General features: G+C 39.3%; 1 protein-coding gene across 2 annotated transcripts; it reads right to left on the reverse strand.

Annotated features, from left to right (window-relative positions):
• Nucleotides 1-3,022: 3,022 nt before the first annotated feature.
• LOC134226511 (uncharacterized) lies at nt 3,023-16,059 on the reverse strand. 2 transcript variants are annotated; one of them, XM_062707334.1, is made up of 5 exons: nt 15,910-16,059; nt 4,188-4,601; nt 3,964-4,132; nt 3,602-3,901; nt 3,023-3,542 (listed from the first exon to the last, which is right to left on the reverse strand). In XM_062707334.1, exons 2-5 carry the CDS (start codon nt 4,535-4,537, stop codon nt 3,144-3,146), a joined length of 1,218 nt encoding a protein of 405 aa, XP_062563318.1. In that variant the 5' UTR covers nt 4,538-4,601; nt 15,910-16,059; the 3' UTR covers nt 3,023-3,143. The 2 variants fall into 2 exon arrangements, with proteins under 2 accessions (XP_062563318.1, XP_062563320.1); XM_062707336.1 differs by having other exon boundaries at nt 15,870-16,022.
• Between the last annotated feature and the right edge of the window lie 4,080 nt (nt 16,060-20,139).

The following is a 20,139-nucleotide window of genomic DNA, read 5'->3' on the forward strand; positions in this document are numbered from 1 at the left end:
TTGCAAACTGCCCTTGCGAATCCTTATTTTAGTTTTTAACGATTTACACAATTTTACTAATAATTTTTGACTGGGGAAATATCATATAAACCCGTCGGAAACTATAACGAATGTTTCTGCTGAAGACATGAAAAAAATCCATCCAGCCGTTTTCGAGTTATGCGGATACGAACACAGACCATTTCATTTTTATATATAAGAAGATTCGCGTAAGGATTCATGTACTTTGCATGTCAGATGTTGCTTAACGGCGCGTCAATGTAAGGTGTTTATAGTTGCCAAAACTATTTGTGATGATAGCGCACACATCACACCATCCGCGCCATCGAGAAAAATCATTACCACATTAAGGACAATCCTCTTCTTCTTTTTCTTCTTCATTCGCATTACATCCACTTGTTCATTGAAGATGTGAGCTAGTCCTAAGCAAACATCTGTTGGTTCCCTGTGCAAGAACAGCTGATCTGGTCATAATGGAGTAGCAACTACGAGCAGTCAATCAAGCTCAAGCTCAAGCTTTCATTCGCATTACATCCACCACTTGCCGCCTCGCAGCTTAGTATTCATAAAGCACTTCCACAGTTATTAGCTGCGAGGTTTCTAAGCCAAGTTATCATTTCTGCATTCGTATATCGTAGGCTAACACGATGATGCTTTTATGCCCAGGAAAGTCGAGACAATTCCCAAACCGAAAATTAACTAGAACGGGAACGGGAATCGAACCCAGCCACCCTCAGCATGGTGTAGCTTTGTACCCGCGTATTTTACCGCACTGCTAAGGAGGGCCCACTAAGGACAATCCTCACGGAATCCAAATTTAGAAGTGCTCGCGTTTTCAAGAGAACACCACTCAATACGGAAACAACGCACAACTGTGATTTTTATTATTTCAGCTTTTCTGCGTCGCAGCATGCGTGAAATAATAAAAATGACAATTGTGCATTGCTTCTGTATTGAGTAGAGTGCCCTTGAAAATGCGAGTACTTCAAATTCAAAATTTGAATTCCATGAGGATTGACCATTAACCATTAAAAATACGACATTTCAGATGCATTTTGAAGTATTTTCTCTCACAAAATACAATGCAATCGATATATTTGTGTTACTTTGTTTTGATTCAATATATCGGAAGTATCGGAACGTCCCTATTTCCACGAAAGCAGTACGCTAGGCAGGTACTTTTCCAACTCCGCTAAGCTGCGGAGGACGACGAAGGTCCTGGAAAAGTAGCCGCTTGCCCGGATTAAGGCAATAGTGGATTTGACCCCTTTTTGCGCAATGACTTTATGCGCAATGACAATGGTGGATGTGATCGCTTCTTTAAAAGTAGGCATTTGACTGGTTGAAAGCAATGGTGAATGTGATCCTATCTAAAAAAGTTGGCGCTTCCCAGATTAAGGCAATAGTAGATGTGATCAATTCTTCAAAATTAGCACAGATTAAGACAATAGTGATTATGATCCCTTCTTTAAAAGTAAGCGCTTGTCCGGATTAAGGCAATGGTGAATGTGAACCCTTCTTTCAAAGACGGCGCTTTCCCGGATTAAAGCAATGATGGATTTGATCCCTTCTTCAAAAGCGAGCGTTTGCTCTAAAAAGGTGAACGCAATTTATTTTTTAATGCAGGAGTTTGCCCAGAATAAGGCAACGGTGAATTTAATTTCTCCTTTTAAAATAGGCGTTGGTCCGGATTGCGGCAGTGTTTGATTGAATCCAGGCTACTGACATCCTATTGTTTATCCCATCGCCAGATTGTAGCTAAGATGTCCCGGGCCCTTTTTTTCATATTGCTTTCAATGATGACAGCTGGCTATGTGTATTGATGATGATGACACCGCACTTGTCACGGGCTCGATTTATTCCCTTCATTTATTCTTTAAAAGTAGTTCGCCATCAAGCAACGGGAGTTTAAATTTCTTTTTCGGAAGTAACCGTTTACCTGGAATAAGTCAATGATGGATATGATCTCTTCATCGGGAGTAGTTCTGCAATTTCGTCCGTCCGTTCTTCCGAAAAATGTCTACAATCACTCTAAATTTATCAAAACAGTCCTTGACGAACTTTATCTATCTAAAAAATACATCGAATAAAACTTTCTCTTACGTTCAAAATTAGTTGAAGTTCAAAATTATGCCACATGTTCGTTAATCCAAATGACCGTTATTCCAAATGGCCTATATACCAAATGACTTCAGGCCAAATGGCGTTATGCCAAATAACCCAGACACGGCTTTAGGTCCCAATTGTGTGCTTTCGGGTGCACTTTTGCGTTTGCTGTTGAATATAGGGCTTGATGGTTTTAATGCGGAGAGTCGGGTATAGCAGCCGGAGAATGATTTTCAATAGGTGGCTGGTCTGTATACACCCGCCTGAAACATGAGGCTACAAGAGCTGGACTGGTGGTGAATGCTTCGAAGACAAAGTACTTGTTAGTGGGCGAAGCCGAGCGTGACAGGGTCCGCCTTGAGAGCTGTGTTAAGTTTGACGAAGATACTTCGAGGTGGTCGACGAACTCAACTACCGTCATGCTGGACTTCTTTGGACAAAATGGGGGCTACTTGGATCATCTATGGAAGCCGCGCCCTCAACGGGCATCAGAAGAAACTGTATTAAAAAAAATCACACCCGCACCAAATGTATCATGTTTGAAATGCTTGTAAGACCGGTAGACCTCTACGTACATTAAACTTAAACCAGGCTCGAGGAGGGCTTCCAAGCATTATCATCTATTTGATTATAATTATTCATTAGGAAGTTATTGATTCTCTCTGGCAAGTGAGGGCTTGGATTTGTTATTTATTGGAATTTACTCAGAAAGATTTTGTTTATATTTCCCGTGGGCTTTGCGTAAGTGCCATTTTCCATCCACCCCTTTTAGGCCCTAATATAGGACTATGCTGAAATACAAACCTTGACATAACCAGGATCATTCCATTTATACAGAGTGGCCCAGTGCAGGTTTATTGCTACAATGGATGTTATCAGCATCAAATTCAAGTGTATTAATTAGGTGAACGGGATGTTTCAAGATGTGACATAATTATTATGTCTTTGCTGAAAATGCTTGTTATATTTCGTTGAATTGATTGTGTTCACTTTTTTAATTCATTGCATCATTTGCGTAGCTCCTCTGAATATAAGTCTCAATCCAGAAAACCCTTGTGTAAAAAGAACGGCAGCAATGGTTCGAGGATCTCCAGGTATTGAGGATTGCTGTAGAGCTGCCTTCGGTATGCTTTGGTATCATTCGTTTCACCATAGACGTTGAGTGCTGTGCTGTAGTCCGCAAACAGGAATGGAATGAAACACACAACGATCACCACCTCCAGGAATCCCGCCCGAAGCAGATCATTGTTGAGGTCCAGTAATGTGGGTACCGATCCGACGTATCCCATTTTTTCGAGGGCATCCACAAACTTTTGGTGGTAATAGTAAATAAGCTCTTGCCGGTGTTCATCACGTGCCTGCTTATGGCTAACCAGATATAGCAAATATAAAAGATCAACCGCCGGTGTACCCCAGAAGCTTAACTGGAAGTCAATCTGAAATAAATTGCGTTTAGGATGGATTTCCCTATAACTTACAAATGGAAATAATTTACAAAAAGCACATCTGACACGGAAGCTCGTTCACCGTCAAACTTAAGAAGCATATTGTTGTAGTGAAAATCTCCATGATTTAGCACCTTGACTGAAAATCTGTCAACTTCAGGATTGTAGATCTCAATTCCACGTTGCAGAAATTTCGATGCTAGTTTTTCCAGTTTTTCAGCATACTTCTCAAAGCCTTCCCATTTAGCAATCTCTTCGGCAAAAATGCTAAAATTTTCTTCCATAAATTTTACGCCCTGGCTGGGATTTGCTTTGAATAGTCCACTGAATGGATCGTCCGAAGTTTTCTTCTAAAATAGTATTTATTAATGTGGAAAATGTTTCAATTATCGAAGTCAATGTTACAACTTACCAAACCATTCTTGAGTAAGCAGAAAGAAGCCGCATGAAATCTGGCGAGTTTCTCTGCGATTACTTTTGTATCTTCGAAATTCATAGAACTCTTGTATAGCTCAAAATGCTTGTGAGTAACATCCTCCAAAATGATAACCGGTTGTGGCTCGGCTGAAGCGTACAACAACCTGAAAAAATAAATATCGTTAAATTTAAGCTGTAGCTATTCATTTTCAGACTTACTTTGGAGCGAAATAAGAATTTGAATATCCAGCTTGTGCAAGAAGATCTTCCATTGGTCCGATGTAGTATTTGTATAAGTTAAGTTCATTATCGAAAACATTCGCATCAGCCAGTTGATTCACTTTCGAGGAAGTTAGTTTAACAATAAGAGGGATCGATTCGACTTTCCCCTTGATCCAATAGCTGACCGTTGTCCGGAATATTGTGCTGGCGTACTGCGTGCTGGAGTCAGTATTGAGACTAATGAAGAAATCTTCAACGGTAATGGCTTTGTCGTTGAAAGCCTGGCGGAGTACTTTCTCAAAAAAGGCATTGTCCAGCCATGCAGTGGGATCCTTCTTTGATACCATCTCGATATTTGCAGCAGCGTGGATTTTCGTAAACCGATGTCGCAAAGCTATGCACTTTGAATGACTGTAAAGACAACATCCGACAAATTAGTCATTTATAGCGCAATATACGTTGTTATCAGTTTATTGGCGACATCACCTACAGATTATGCGATAAACAGAATTTTTCGTTTATGTGCACAGTACATCAGGTATTGTTTGAGAGTTCGGGTCTGGTGATAAAGAACCCAACTCTTCACGTCAATCGTGATTTAAACGTGAAAAACCACATGCTTCACATGGTATACATTTTCTCAGGCATTACACGGTGCTTCGCAGGTTCTGAACCAAAATGCCCACAATGCGATTGACCTCAAGAGCCTTGGTCTTTTTTTTTCTTTAGCAAGGGTAAACAGAAATCTGCAAACAGACACCTGAGGAGGTTAAGGCCCGATGTCCACGTAGTGTCTTTTCAACGCTGCGTGCACACGGCATTAAAAGGACGCAGATGTGCATCGGGAAAAAGCGATAACGCAGCGTCACCGCACCGATGCACACCTGCGTTTTTTCAACGCCACGTGCACGCAGCGTTGAAAAAACGCTACGTGGGCATCGGGCCTAATGCTAGTTTGTGGTAGTTTGGTAGTTTGTGGATGGGCTCATCCGACCCACTAAAACCATAACCCTTTGGCCAGAGTATCCCCCAGCCCGCAATTAAGCAATACACCAGGGGAGTACTATTGAGAACGCTCATTTGGTCTGTTCAGTCCAAAGTGCGGTGTGTAAACTAAATTGAATAAAAACTTGCTTTAGTACCATCCCGTTTAATTCCACCACTTGATTGTAACTTTTTGGGTTGGGGTTTAGGAAGCTTTCCATTAGGGTTCTTCTTAAATTCATCTTGCTTCCCATAACAATGCGGAAATTCTTTGAGCATCATTGGAATCATGGAAAAAAACAGAGGATTCCGCCAAATGTGGAATATGCTTCTGAGTTCTCTGGCTTTCGGAAAGAAATTTTGAGATAAATTTAGCGGATCAGGGTTTGAATTCAGATTGCCAGTAAGGATGACTGCTGCGTTTTTCCAGGATCCTTCGATGATCGCAAACATCTTCTTCGGTATTTGACTGAGAAGCGGCATAATTTTTTCTCGTACGAGGACAAAACTAAACGACTGTTTGAAATCAACTTATAACGATGAGATTTAAATTGAAATTTCTCAATTACTTGGTTTTGCACCAGTCCAAGTCATTAAGTTAACGGTGCAAAAAAAATCTCACTCTGATACTTCCCAAAGAGACATTTCTCAAGAATTTTATTTAGGTAGTTCGCTTCCACAAAAGTGATCTAAATAGTATGAAAGGTATGGAAAAGGCTTGCATTATGTCATATGTCCGAGTTACATGAGAACATTTTCGCAGGCATGGGGAAAATTTCCAGAATCCAAATCAGTGTCGTAAGTTTCTGCGGGGTCATGGAACCAAACATTGTCAAATGGATGCTAAATACATGATTTGTTAAGGCTTTTCTTATACCAAGGGTGCTTGTCCTGTAGGAGAAAATTCGAATAAATTTAAAAGTGTTGTGGGGACAGTCAAATCCAAAATGTTGTGGGGATAGTCAAATCCAAAATTTCCGTAATTGATGACTTCAATGTTAAACACCGTTCATGGAATAATGATCAAAGCAATTCCAACTTACTTACTTTACTTATGGGTCCTGTACACCTTCGGTGGTGCAAAGGACCTACTTTGAAAGATCTCCATCCTGAGCGATGTCCAGCTGTCGCTTAAACCTGTTGCCAGGTTAGTCGATTTCTTTTATTTATTTATTTATTGAGCCTTCGCCGCCTCTGCTGCGATGTCCCGCTCGGTTCCAGTCTAACGTTTGTTTACAGATTTTGTTTTCGCCCCTAAGGAGAGTGTGGCCGACCCAGCCCCACTTCCGATCACGAATTTCTGTTGCTATCGGCCTCTGGTGACAAAAAGACGATGGAGCTCATTGTTTGAGATCCAGTAGTGAGGCCACCAGGCCCGAATTATATACCACAGGCATCTGTTGATAAACACCTGCAGGCGTTGAATGTTCTCCACTGGTACATGCCATGTTTCGCTAGCGTATAACAGCACAGATTTCACGTTAGAGTTGAAAATTCGTATTTTGGTGCGTTCACTTATCTGCCTGTTTTTCCAGATATTTCTTAAACTCGCCATTTGGATACCAAGATATTGGATGCTTTCAACATTCTCCACTGATTGCCCGGCTATTTTGAAACTGGAAGGGGTTACCGTGTTTACATCCAACGATTTGGTTTCGTTGACTAAACTTGCCGAAGAGGAGCGTTGGGCAAGGTCGTTGAGCTTACTCTGCATATCAGAGCGCCGTTGAGCGAGGAGTGCAACGTCATCAGCCAATTCTTAGGTGCTCCATGGTTATAGGCTGCCATAGCAGGCCGCGGTTTGGTTCACGGGCAACCGTACCAACCAGAATCTTGTCGATTACGATGAGAAACAGTAACGGTGATAGAATACATCCTTGCCTCACACCAGATACGACCCGGATAGGGTCGGACAAGACCCCATTGTACAGCACTTTTTACGAGAAGGCCTCGTACTGTGCCTCGATGAGGCCGATGATTTTCTCAGGAAACCCCTTGCGTCGTAGGGCGCCCTACATATTCTCGTGATTGCGACGGTCGAAAGCTTTTTCGTAGTCAATGAATACCAAGTAAAGGGACTGTTGGAATCCGTTGACCTGTTCCAGAATGATACGGAGCGCGACAATATGGTTCACACAGGTTCTTCCGGCACGGAATCCGGCCTGCTGCCGCCGGAGAGTCGCATCTATCTTCTTCTGAAACCGGGCTAGGATGACTTTGCATAGAACATTGAGAACGGCACACAGCAATATAATGCCTCGCCAGTTATCGTATACAGTCAGGTCACCTTTTTTGGGCACCTTCACTAAGATACCTTGCATCCAGTCGACCGGGAAAGTTGCGGTGTCCCAGATATTACGAAATAAACGATGCAGTAATTGAGCGGATGTTATGAGGTCAGCTTTGAGCATCTCGGCTGATATGCGATTGACCCCTGGGGCTTTATTCGATTTCATGCCTTGGATGGCTGTTTGAATCTCTAGTAGTGATGGAGCTATTGACGCGTGTTATACGTCGGATCCTAGGCAGATCTTGCCGAGATGGTGGCGGCCTGGCTGGCACTTGAAAAAGTTGTTCGAAACAGGGTTGGTTCGCTCGGAGGAGTATTCAAGAGAAGGTGTAAAAACTTCTTTTTCTCGATCTGTTATCCGAGTGTGTCGTACACGACCGAAAATATTATCACTCTTTATCGATCATGTTTCTCTCGGCTTTATTCACACGCGCGTGTAAACGAGTGTGAATCAATACAGTTCTCTTTACTTTTAAAATATCTACACATTTCAAGATGAAATGTCAGAAATGGCCAGCCCTGTTCGAAGTGTTCTAACCAGCAGCGTTTCAGCTGGTCAGTTGGCTCGGTCAATAACTGATCATTCGCGTCTTTCATAGGCATCGTTGCATTCATCTTCGCCCCGCTTATGCGTCGTGAGATACCGTAGAGGAGGCGAATGTCCCCGGTTGCTGTGGTTCTCTTTCCTTCGTCGGCCAGAGAGTCCGCCCACATTCGCTTGTCCCGTCGACATGAGCGTTTTACTTCCTTCTCCAGAGCCGAGAATCGTTGACGGGCTAAGACTTTGGCTCCTCTGGTTTTTGATCGCTCTATCGCGGTCTCATCGGTGATCCATTGTTTCCTCTAGGTGCGCAGGTCGCCTCGATTATTCTCGCTGGTGGCAATGAAGGCATTCTTGATAGCGGTCCACTGGTCTTCCACGCTGCCACCTTCCGGAATATCTGCAGCACGCGTCTCCAGTTCTTCAACAAAGGACCGTTTCATCGTGACATCTTCCAGTCGGCTTGTGTTGAACCGTCGTCCAACTCTTTCTTCTTGCCGACGAATCTGCGCAATGCGCAGGCGTACTTCGCCAATGAGATGTGATGATCGGACGCGATATCGGCACTACGTTTATTCCGTACGTCAAGAAGGCTCCGTTTCTATCTTCGGCTGATGCAGATGTGGTGGTAGTTCTCTTTGTCTTGCAAATCGGCAGCATCGGTTGGTGCATAACATTGGATTATATTATGGTTTCGGACCCGTTTTCTAAATCTGGCAGCGTTTATCCTTTCACTTATAGGTTCCCACTTCATAAGCGCAGAGTGTGCCTGGGCACTTAGTAGGAAGCCAACTCCGCGATGCCGGGGGGCGTGTTCACCCCGTAAACCAGAGTATAGCAGAAGTTGTCCCCCGACGGCGTTCTGTGTTCTAAAAAAGTTTGGCCAACGAACTTACTCAGTCCCAGGATCTCAAGCTTCATGCGGCGTCGTCATACGCGAGGAGAAGTGGATGAACGCTGTCATCGGAGGAAAAGTAGAATCACTGAAATTTAACACGGCAAGGTATAGCCAATGGAATTGAAAATAATTTTAAAAATTACAAACAGAGATTTTTTTGAAAATGATTTATTAGGCGGGATTAGAAATTGTATAAACATTAAAAATAGTACCATCTCCGGAATCATTTCAAGAAAAAACTTCATTGTCATTAACAATCAAATTAATATATGCATAATATAGATAATTAAAATTCTAACCTCATGCTATAAATTATTTGTAAATAAATATCATTTCGAAATTTTGAAAATTATTTTAAAAGCTGCATCCTGTACCTCGCTGTGATTTTTTTTCATGATTCTACTTTTTCTTTTGATGACAGAATTCATTCTTCTCCTAGCGTATTGGCAAGTTGTGCCAATTTACCCTGCTGGGCTAGGGTTGAAACGTTCCATGTTCCTATTCGTGTCCGTTGTTTCGCGCTAAGAGTCGTTGCCGTAAAATCAGTCCGTTTTCTTTCATTATCGGATTCTCGAACAAATTGATGTTTTGGGAACAGTAGGTTGTTGGACCAAGGTTCCTTATCCTCCGGGATGGGGCTGCCATCTTAGGTATAGCTTCCGGGGAATAGCATTTCATACTCAGTCGCTGGATGCCAGAAACGCTGTTGGAGCCGTGCCTCCTTGGTGAAAAGACCTTCAATCAGTCGGGTCATATTTGTTTAAAGTACCACGGAGCTCACGGAGGAATTCCTGCGGAACTCCTAAAGGAACTACCGGAGGAATTCCTGAAGGAACTTTAAAAGGTACTCCTGGAAGAACTTCTGGAGGAACTCCTGAAGGAATTTTCGGAGGAACTCGTGGTAGAACTTCCGGAGGAACTCCTGGTGGAACCTCCGGAGGAACTCGTGGTGGAACTTTTGAAGCAACTTCCGAAAGAACTCCTGAAAGAACTCCTGAAGGAACTTTCAGAGGAACTCCTGGGGGATCCAATGTAGGAACTCCTAGGAGGAATTTCTTGATAAGCTCCTCAATAAACTCGTTGTGGAACTTCCGAAGAAATTACGTATAATTTTTGACGTTTGAAATCAATTCACACCAACCCACGCCGCCGCGCCACCGCGCCACTGCCGCTAATCACCAACGGCGTGATGCCGCCACGCCACCGCTGCTGGTTGAAAATGATTTATCACGCCGCCAAGCGGTCAAGCTAAAACTCTTCGACTTAACGACTAGAACAGATTTTCTTTGACCAAATTCCATTCAAAATGATGCAAAATCAACATTTTTCATTAAAAATTTTAATTCTTTGAGCTTATTACAGCGGTAGTAAGTGATGTACTTCTTATTATTGAAAAAAATACGTTAATAAAGAATCAAAAAAAGAAAAAAAAAATGCGGTAGTGCTAAAGGTCCTATTGTCGTGGTATCGATCTCCATAAGAATTACAAGCAATACCGCAACAATAGGACTGACCTTCAAAAATATCGCGTCCTATTATTGCGGTAGTTTGTTTTTATTGTGATAAGAACAAAACACCATAAGTTTAGCACAATTGACGTAATATTTACGAAAGTAGAAACGAGCATTCTGTTCGACTACTGCAATGTGGAAATAGACCAACAGGAAGGGTTTCTTACCCCATTCCTGGCCTAACATGCGTTCGACTGAATTTTTTAATTGATATTTATGACAAGGAGCAACTTTTCCTGAATTTTGTGGGCCGTGTCATACTGCAATGGGGTTCACCTTTGTTGAAAAATAGCTATTCTTGCTAAACACAAAGCTTTTATTTGATTAAAATTAACAAGGTGCAGCACTCATTTCAGTCACAGCGATGGCTTATCCGGCATACCCCAAGTCTCTTCGGCATACGCAATATTTTACTCAGTCTCTCAACATCTTACTCTCATTCTCTCTCTCGGGACGGTAAGAAATGCGATGTAAACAAAAATATACACGTTCCACGACAACGTGATGCCAGATGGTATTATTCATAATAGTTTTTATTTGTTTGAGAAGATATATTCACTCATCAAAATTCCTTCCAAACCCCTTAAAAAATATTTATTTCACTTTTTGAACAGTTTTCCTATTAACGATGAAGGATTATTTTCATACTAAAAAAAGGCTCCTGGCCTTTTGACAGGTTTGAGGATACATTTTAAAATGTATTCTAATATGTTGAAAAAAGTTCTAGTGAAACGACCAAATAGGAAGAGTTGAAGTGCGTGTGTATAGAATTATTGTGTGGTGATTAACAGCGTCAAGCAATTGCTGTATCGAGCACTGTGACGATTTTCAGGTAGGTGTTTATTCGATGATACCGTTTTGTAAAAGTGGAAAGAACCACTCCGGCTCAGTAGTGTTCTAACGAAGAGCGAAGGTTTGAAATCCACATTTTTATTTTCTATAATATGGTCAATTTGGAGTAAAATAAATGGTTAAAAATATTGAGTACTGTGCGAGATAAGTAGGAGACATTTTTAAAATCATCAATCATAATCCTACGGCTTCCAAAGAGTATAAATCACAAGTTTTATGTGCAGTGAGCCGGGAATCGGGTCCATAGGCCCAAGTAGTGATTTACCCAATTTTTTAAAGAATTTTTAAAATCATTTTTGTTTTGACACGGTACTTAACCCATCCATAATAGGTCGTTCCACCCTAGATCATTTACTGATCAATTTCGTCAATAGTAAGACCATGCTGATGGTGGCTGGGATCGGTTCCCGGACCGGTCTAGAACATTTTCGGGTTGGAAATTTTCTCGAATTCCCTAGGCATAAAAATATCATAGTGTTTATTCTCATGATATACGAATGCAAAATTGATACTTGGCTAAACAATCTCGCAGTTTATCACTATGAAATTGCGCAATGAACACCAAGTTGCGAGGCGGCATTGTCCCAGTAGGGAAGGTAATACAAATAGGAAAAAAAGAAAAAGATCCTCAATCACACAAAGCAGAACCAAATATTTCAATGGTCGCACAATCGTTCTGCGCCTAATAAAAACACTAGAAAACACGCTCTGAAGATTTTACTTTCTAATTAATTTTCTTAACCGCACCAAGCAGAACCAAACGGCAAAATATACTTTTACATATAAACAATAAAGAATGATCAATAAAAATATATAGAATTAGTTCGGGAATCCCCATAAAGAATAATTTTAAGATCCATAACTAAGCCAAAATTTAGCAATTAATTGGAAAATATGTTCCGTTTGACATGATCAAGAAAAAACATTAACATTCCTGCTATTCTTCCATGAAATGATCCATAAAAAACTACATTTTGATCCATAAAACTTCAGATTTGCGCAATTTTAATCGTGATAATGATGCATAATTTCAGTTATATGGTAATATGATTCATAATTTAGGTCATTTGATTTGATTTGGGTGATATGCCTAATCATGGACCAAAAAATATGTTTATACGGAATTTGAAAGAGCATCTCATATTCTTCATTATATAGAAAAATTGGAGATTTTTGGCCAAAACTATACGTTTAAGAAAAAAAACTGTTCTACAAAGTTGTTCTGGATACTTGGGACCTTGTCTTAAAGTTATTGAAAAATAGGATGGGCCATTTTTTTTGTTTTGCGGAATATTGACACAAGTTGTTTTTTATCTGCTTATTTCATTTTATTTTTTTACGAATGTCACTTTTGGATCGTTAAAACGCGTTAATTCGTCCAGGGTGGGACGACCCTACGTTGTGTGATTTTTTCTGGTGATTCTCCGGGTGACGAATAAAAAACTACTGCTTAAACTCGATATGATTTATTGCCTCCGAGAGGCAAAGTGCCAGCTCGGAGGTTACTTTCGTGCCATGGAGAGTCGCCTTTTATAGGCGACTCTAAGTACGGATTTTATTTAAACATTTGTTAGGCACGTATGCACAACATTCAAATTTAAACCCAATTAGACTTTTTGCGCGCCAACTGCCTACGCTAGCAGTTGGCGCGAGAACAGAGAACAAAAAATCACACAATTCAATCAATTCAATAGCAAGCACACACGCTGGCGCTGCTCTGTTTCGATCCTGCAGTAGCTAACCGTTCGTGAACGAACACGCGTGCTATAAGAACATCGTCGTGTTATATAAATTTATTTGAAAAAATGTGACATTAGTAATTATTTTATTTAAATTGGAAAAACATGAGATAAAAAGATAATATTTCTTCAAATTTTTGACATAATGAAGAATATGAGTTGCTCTATCAAATGCCGTGTAAACATATTTTTTTTGGGTTTGCCCTAATCGGAGATATCAACTTTGGAAAAAAATGTGCTTTTGATTATAATTTTTGATCGGCAAAAGATATTGAGCATATTTATTCATCAAAAGTTGATTTTATTTAGCTCTTAAATTTACCCGAAGATGACTTTTCCAAAAAATCGAAAATATTAAAAGTAGATCAAAAATATTGTTTTTTGAAGGACACCCTAGTCCAAGTAGGTAAAATTGCTCTGAATCTGCCATGTTAAGAGCTACAGAATAAGTTTTTTAAGCAAAATTGTATTGGAGTAAGCTGCGCTTCAACAACTAAAACAATAGCAGCATAATGATGGCCTTATTATTCCGAAAAATTCTGAATAACAACATTTTTTTTCTAAAAATTATAGTTTTTGCGAAAATTATTTCATTCACGTAAATCTGTATCCTGGACCATAGTGCGCTGTAGGGGGTGGGAGGGGATAGGACCAAGTGTTGCGGTTCATAAAAAAGCATCCATACAAAAATGCTGCGAGTCTCAAATTTCCCAAATTTGTATTACGTAATATGTGAACAGCTCCTCACCAGTTCGAGAGTCTTGAAAAGTCTTCTTCGAACGTAATTCGACGTCGAGCTCATTTTTCCTTTTTCATTTTTTTCATTTTTCCTGAAAAATTAGGGTTAAATAAATTTATTTTAAAACTTCTGCTGGTATTTTTTATTTGAAATTTTTAGAGCTTTTGTTGAGGTATTATATCTATCGCATCTATCAACTTTGACCAATTTTTTAAATTGTATGGAATTTTTAAAGTTTTTGTTCAGTCTTTTTATTTTAATCTTCAAAACCCCCATCCTGACTAGCTCGCCAAAAGCAGTTGGTCTAGTGGGTCATTGTGGTTTATTTTTGTTACTTTATCCAATGATCAGAGGGATCAGAATACATTAAATCAATTTAATTCTTGTTATATTCAAGGAAATTATGTTACCGACGAAAAAGATGTATTGCCGGACTTATTATTTTCAGGGAAATGCCATATTCGAAGAAATATCAGTTTCAGATAGAGAAAATGTGTTCAAATTTTGGTGGAAATTGGTTCAGAAGTTGTACTGAAATTATCGTTAACCCTTTCGAATTTCCAATGACCCTCCCATCCCACTATAATTGTCTCCTTAGGGCAGAGAAAAAGTGTTCCAAATTTGGTTGAAATCAGTAAAAGGTTTCAGAAGTTATACATACATACAGTTATACATACAAACATACATAGAAAACAATCATACAACAATTGAAGTTTTAGATACACATATAGATATTCTAAATGTATCCATTGAGTAGAAAAATATGAATATTTTTAAACATGTTATGCAGTGATTTCTCATAAGCATGTATTTTCCGGCTAGTCACTATATGGTTTTGTCAGGTCACTTGAAATAAAAACAGCACGACTGACGAGCTAAACCTGTTTTTAGACATTTTTCGCAAGTTCAATACTGTCCATAAAAGCAAAATTGTTCATTATATACAGGAAATCAAGTAAATATGGGACAGTTCTGCTTGCAGCAGCAGAGTATGTGTTCAGGCTTGTAAAATGTCATCTGCATGTCATTTGACTAATTTGTTCATAACTTTCTTTAGAAGCAAAATTTCTACAAAATTTTGAATGTACTCATAACGCTTGAGTAGGGTTATATTTTTGTCCAAGGGTACATTGCTCTAAGTATAACATCAAAGGCTGGAGAGTGAAAACTCTCCAAAATGTCACGTGTCATTTGACATAATGTCATTTGAATGACATTTTACCTCCCACGCCCCAGATTACATATTTACAGCAAAGTCTCGTTAGACAAAGTTGTAGGCCCATTTAACCGCTATAAGTTCGTCATACAACATGAATTGATAGCTACCTTCTGAAAAAAGTTCTGGGAAAATTATACAAACGAATGCAAATGACATTATACAACACTGTATGTGTTGCACTACCATATATATATATTTTTATAAATGTGGCATATGTGAATTATTGATAGTGCCGATCGTGTGGGGAAGATAAAATGATTCAAAACCAACAAGTCGGCGCACAAGAAGAGGAGGTGATTATTTTTAGGGACTTTGTTTTTAATCGAAATACGTTCTTTCACTCAGTCCACGCAAACCAAAATCATGCCGAAGGTGTAAAGTCGGGAAACACCATAGGATAACTGGCATTCCCTTTTTTTTGATTAAATAAATATAACAACCACAGAATAATGTACCTTATAGAAAATCGAAACTTCTCATTTATTAATAGGTAAGTTCTCAAAAACCTATGATCTGAAATGAAGCCGTTTGGTAAATACGAATCAGCAATACATATGCTTTCACTGCGTTGAATTGGACGAGGTATCTATCGTGCTTCAGGTCAATTCAATGTCAATGTTAAATCTGCATTATAAATTTGGGATAATATCTGTCTCTTTTCACTACCATGACCTATACCAACACCATGTAGTCCAAAATATCGTATAGAAACGTAGAAGAATATTTAGTGTAACGACTGATTTATTCAAGATGTTTAAGTTTTTCTGATCTACTACAAGACTTCCCATCAAAGACATTACTGGCGTCAATAAAAAATATATGTTTGGACATTTAGATCAGCAGTACTACTATTACGAATTATGGTTGATTAACCCGTTCTTATCAGTAACTGATCAATTCACAAACCACTCATATGTATCACCCCAAACTATCAGTTTCTCCTTACATGTGATAATATGTATATTTAACACCAACAATGCACTTCAAGTCTAGAAACAAACTTTAATCATAACGTTATCAACTATAAAACCATCACCGAGACAAACGTTTTGTGACTGAACCATTTGGATGTGTACGCTGTAACTGAAGCTTGGTGGAAAAGAAACATGCCGGACATGTGGTAGAAAATCGATATTCTTTTCAACGGTTCTGAAATCAGCCAAAAACGAGCTGAAAAGCGTTACTTCAATAACAATAGGGTGACCTTATGGAATTTATTTTTTGAAGAAGAAAGATTTATCTGAGAAGGATTTTTAATATAAAATCAAAAATGAAAAATCAATGTAATAATTTAAAAATATTTTAATATTCTTCTTCTTCTCATTGGCATTACACCCCCCACTGGGACATTGCCGCCTAGTAGCTTAGTGTTCTTTCAGCACTTTCGCAGTTCGGACCGGTTCACAATAGGACAGCCCCATTTAAAAGTGTGGCCAAAACTACCAATAGGCCAATTTTTGATTTGGGCGAGTAAAATGTGATGAATACACAGCTTATAACCTATATTTCTATAATCAGCACGGTTTTTATTTTTTAGATTTTTTAGGGAGGGGTGGGGGGCGTTCAGACTAGGCCCTCCTAGAAATGATATTTTTGCGTTTTTGGGAAAACGGTCAGCTTTGCCATGTTTTCGTTTCAAAAGTAACATATTTATATATCGTTACAAAGCTCTTAAACAGATCTATGCAATAGGCTTGATAATGTAATAATAGCTCCGTCCAGAATTTAGTTTTTAGTAGTTTTGTAAAAGCATATTTTACGCAATATTTAACAAACAAAACAGTTTGGTACCCCGCAATACCCCGCAGTAAAACATCATGCACTACACTATTGAACTCTTAAGCTTTGAGGACCATGAATAAAATTCTGCCCAAATTCACAATTTTGTAAGATACATGAATTTTAAAAATTGCCCATTTTTGCCTTTCTCGTGTACTAAGTATACTTAGAAGCTATATGATCGCTCTAAAAGCATTTGAAAAAGCCCAAACACTCATAGTGTTGTATACCGATCGACTCAGTTCGAAGAATTGAGGTGATGTCTGTGTGTACGTGTGTGTAAATGTCTGTATGTGTGTGAGCAAAAATGGTCTTAACTCTTTTTTAAGCACTTACTCTAAACCGATTTACTCGCAAGTTTCATTCGTCAGAGAACGTTGGTCCATTGTTCCCTATTAAAAATAGGCTGTATCGGACTATGGGCTCAAAAGTTATGACCAAAATACATTTTCTTATAATGTACGAGAAAGACAACATTACCGCTAAGGGGATTAATCAAGTGTTTTGGTAAACTTCTTATTTTTCAATTTTAATCTGAGGTACTCAACAATGTAAAGTAGCATTGAATTTAATGACGAACACAATTTACATAACATTTCAAGGGGGAAGGCTACGCCTTAACGTTGCGCATAATCCAAGAAAAAATATCTATCATATAAAAAGCGTTATGCAGCGAAAAGGGAAGTTGTTCAAAATTTACAATTTTGACATTACTACATTATAGGAGCGAGTTATAGATTTAACCATAACGTGTCATAACGTGTTGGATGAGTAGTGTGTTGAATGACTCCTTGCCACAATACCTTTTTATAATTATGAAAGAAATCTCAATAAAATATCAAATAAATGAAATTCCATTTCGTTGATGTCACAATATGACGCTAATTGAATCTGTTCTATCCTCCTTTGTTGGTTTAATAAGTTCTACTCAGTGAATTTTCAACACAAGAAGCTGATAGTGCTTTTTTGATCATTTTAGGAAATCTGTGTTGCGTCCATTTGTCTGTGACACGAATATACAGTTTATATAACCATTAGTATTTTATCCAGCATCAAACAGGCTTATTTCAAACCAAAAAGTGGCCAAATTCCGTTGGTTTTGTAGAATATGACAAAAATCGATACTATGCCGAAAATTGGTCCCATACCCCATTAAAGGCTCAGAAAAAATATTTTTCTTTGCTATCTATGTTTTATGATGAATGAAAATTATGAATCCTGCAATAAATGGTGGTTATTGCAGGATTCATAATTTTGGCCAAAAATACCTCCTTTTTTCCTATTGTACGGTTGTGTGAAATATCATATACGACGGCGTATTACGCTTGAGGCTCCCGGCCGGTATACAAATAGAAGGCTTCGCGGATGACGTAGTGCTAGAGGTGACACTCTCGTTGAAATCGAACTGAAAGCTTCATATGCGATTGGCAGAATTGAGGAGGTTATCCCTTGCACATCACAAGACCGAGGTCGTTGTAGTCCATAATCGCCATGGGCAGCAGCAAGCGAGGATAAGAGTAAGGACCTGCAGACCGCATCGTGCTTTCGTGCTGTGCGGTTCTTTCTCTTTGCGGAAGGAAGTTTTTAATTCGGCCAGATGCTATTTTATTTTCAGCGGTGCTTCGTAGCGCTATTTGTACCCACTGATCCTGTTACGATCTTTGCAAGGGCGCGCGCCTTCGTTTTACGTTGGACCCGTTTGCGGAAGTAAAATTCCGACAAGCGGTGGTAATCCTGCAGGGACACCGTTCTGGGAAAAAACCTCTTAGAAGGTCACGTCTCCACGCTCAGCAATGAGTATTAATAAAAACAAAAGGAAGGGGGAATCTCTGAATTCTCCACTTCCTTCAAAGAAACAAGGTTTCAAGGTTTCAATAGAAGGAAGCTGGAGACTTCAGATATTCCTTCTAAATCTAATGTTGACATTGTTTCTTCTCCTATCGAACTGAGCAATCAGTTCGATTCGATTAATGATGAATTTGAGCAAATCGAATCCACCTTTAGCCCAGGTGATTCAATTCATGCGAAAAGCAAAGGATTCCGCCAATTGTGGTATCTGTTGCCGAGTTTTCTGGCTTCCGGAATGAGATTTTGAGTAACCTTCATCAAGGTTCAAGGTTTCATTTCAGATTGCTAGGAAGGGTGACTGCCGCGTTTTGCCGGGATCCTTTGACGATCGCAAACGTCTTCTTCACTATTTAACTGAGAAGCGCCATAAATTCTTCACATACGACGACAAAACTGAGCGATTGTTCAAAGTCGTCTTGAAAGGTCTCCCCAGTGATGACAAATCACTGGATGAGATTAAAATTGAAATTTCTCAATTACTTGGATTTGCACCAGTCCAAGTAATTAAGATGAAAAAGAAATCCCATTCTGGAACTTCCCAGAGGGGCATTTCTCAAGAATTTTATTTAGTTCATTTTAACAAAAGTGAACTAAATAATATGAAAAGTTTGGAAAAGGCCTGTATTATGTCTCATGTCTGTGTTACATGGGAACATTTCCGCAGGCCTGGGGGAAACTTCCAAAACCCTACCCAGTGCCGTAAGTGCCAAAAGTGGGGTCATGGAACCAAACATTGTCACATGGATGCTAAATGCATGATTTGTGGTGGAACCTCTCACGCCAAAGACGCATGTCCTGTGAGAGAAGATTCCAATAAATTTAAGTGCGCAAACTGTGGGGCAATCATAAATCCAATTTCTGGGAATGCCCTTCACGCAAAAAGTTTTGAATTCCCGTGCAAAATTGATGACGGGAAATTCCAATCGGATCCCAGATTCGACGGGTAGAAATCAAACGCTCAAATTTCGAAACCGGTTACCGGTCGAGCAATTCATACCCACCACAATTCACAAACAAATTTTGCCGCTCGTCAACGGGTAGCAAGCACTTCCAGTAAATTCCAATTTTTCCAATGTACCTACGTATGCAAACATCGCTGCTGGTAGACCAAATTTCTCTTCTCAAAATGAGGTTTATACCCATGTCCCAACGGAAAATAACGGTCATGTTGTTGATTCAGGTAGCATGACTGCTTCCGATTTGATTTTTTAACTGAACAATTGCATCACATGATTGATGCAATGTTCAAAGCAAATACCATACCAGAAGCTGTTCAGGTTGGTATAAAGTACACACAAAAATTGTTATCGGACTCCGTTTCAATGGATCCAAATAATTGTGTGAAAGTTCTAAATTGGAATGCCCGCTCTCTAAAGGGTAAGGAAGATGAATTATTCAACTTCCTTTCAGTTCATAATAATGCATATTGCCATTATAACTGGAAACGTATTTAAAACCAGGACTCTCCATTAAAAGAGATCCAAACTATTTTATCTACAGAAATGATCGTCTTGACAGCGCCTGTGGTGGGGTCGCCATTGTCATTAAT

This window comes from Armigeres subalbatus, chromosome 3, assembly GCF_024139115.2.
Source record: "Armigeres subalbatus isolate Guangzhou_Male chromosome 3, GZ_Asu_2, whole genome shotgun sequence".
In the NCBI taxonomy this organism is placed as follows: Eukaryota; Metazoa; Arthropoda; class Insecta; order Diptera; family Culicidae; genus Armigeres; species Armigeres subalbatus.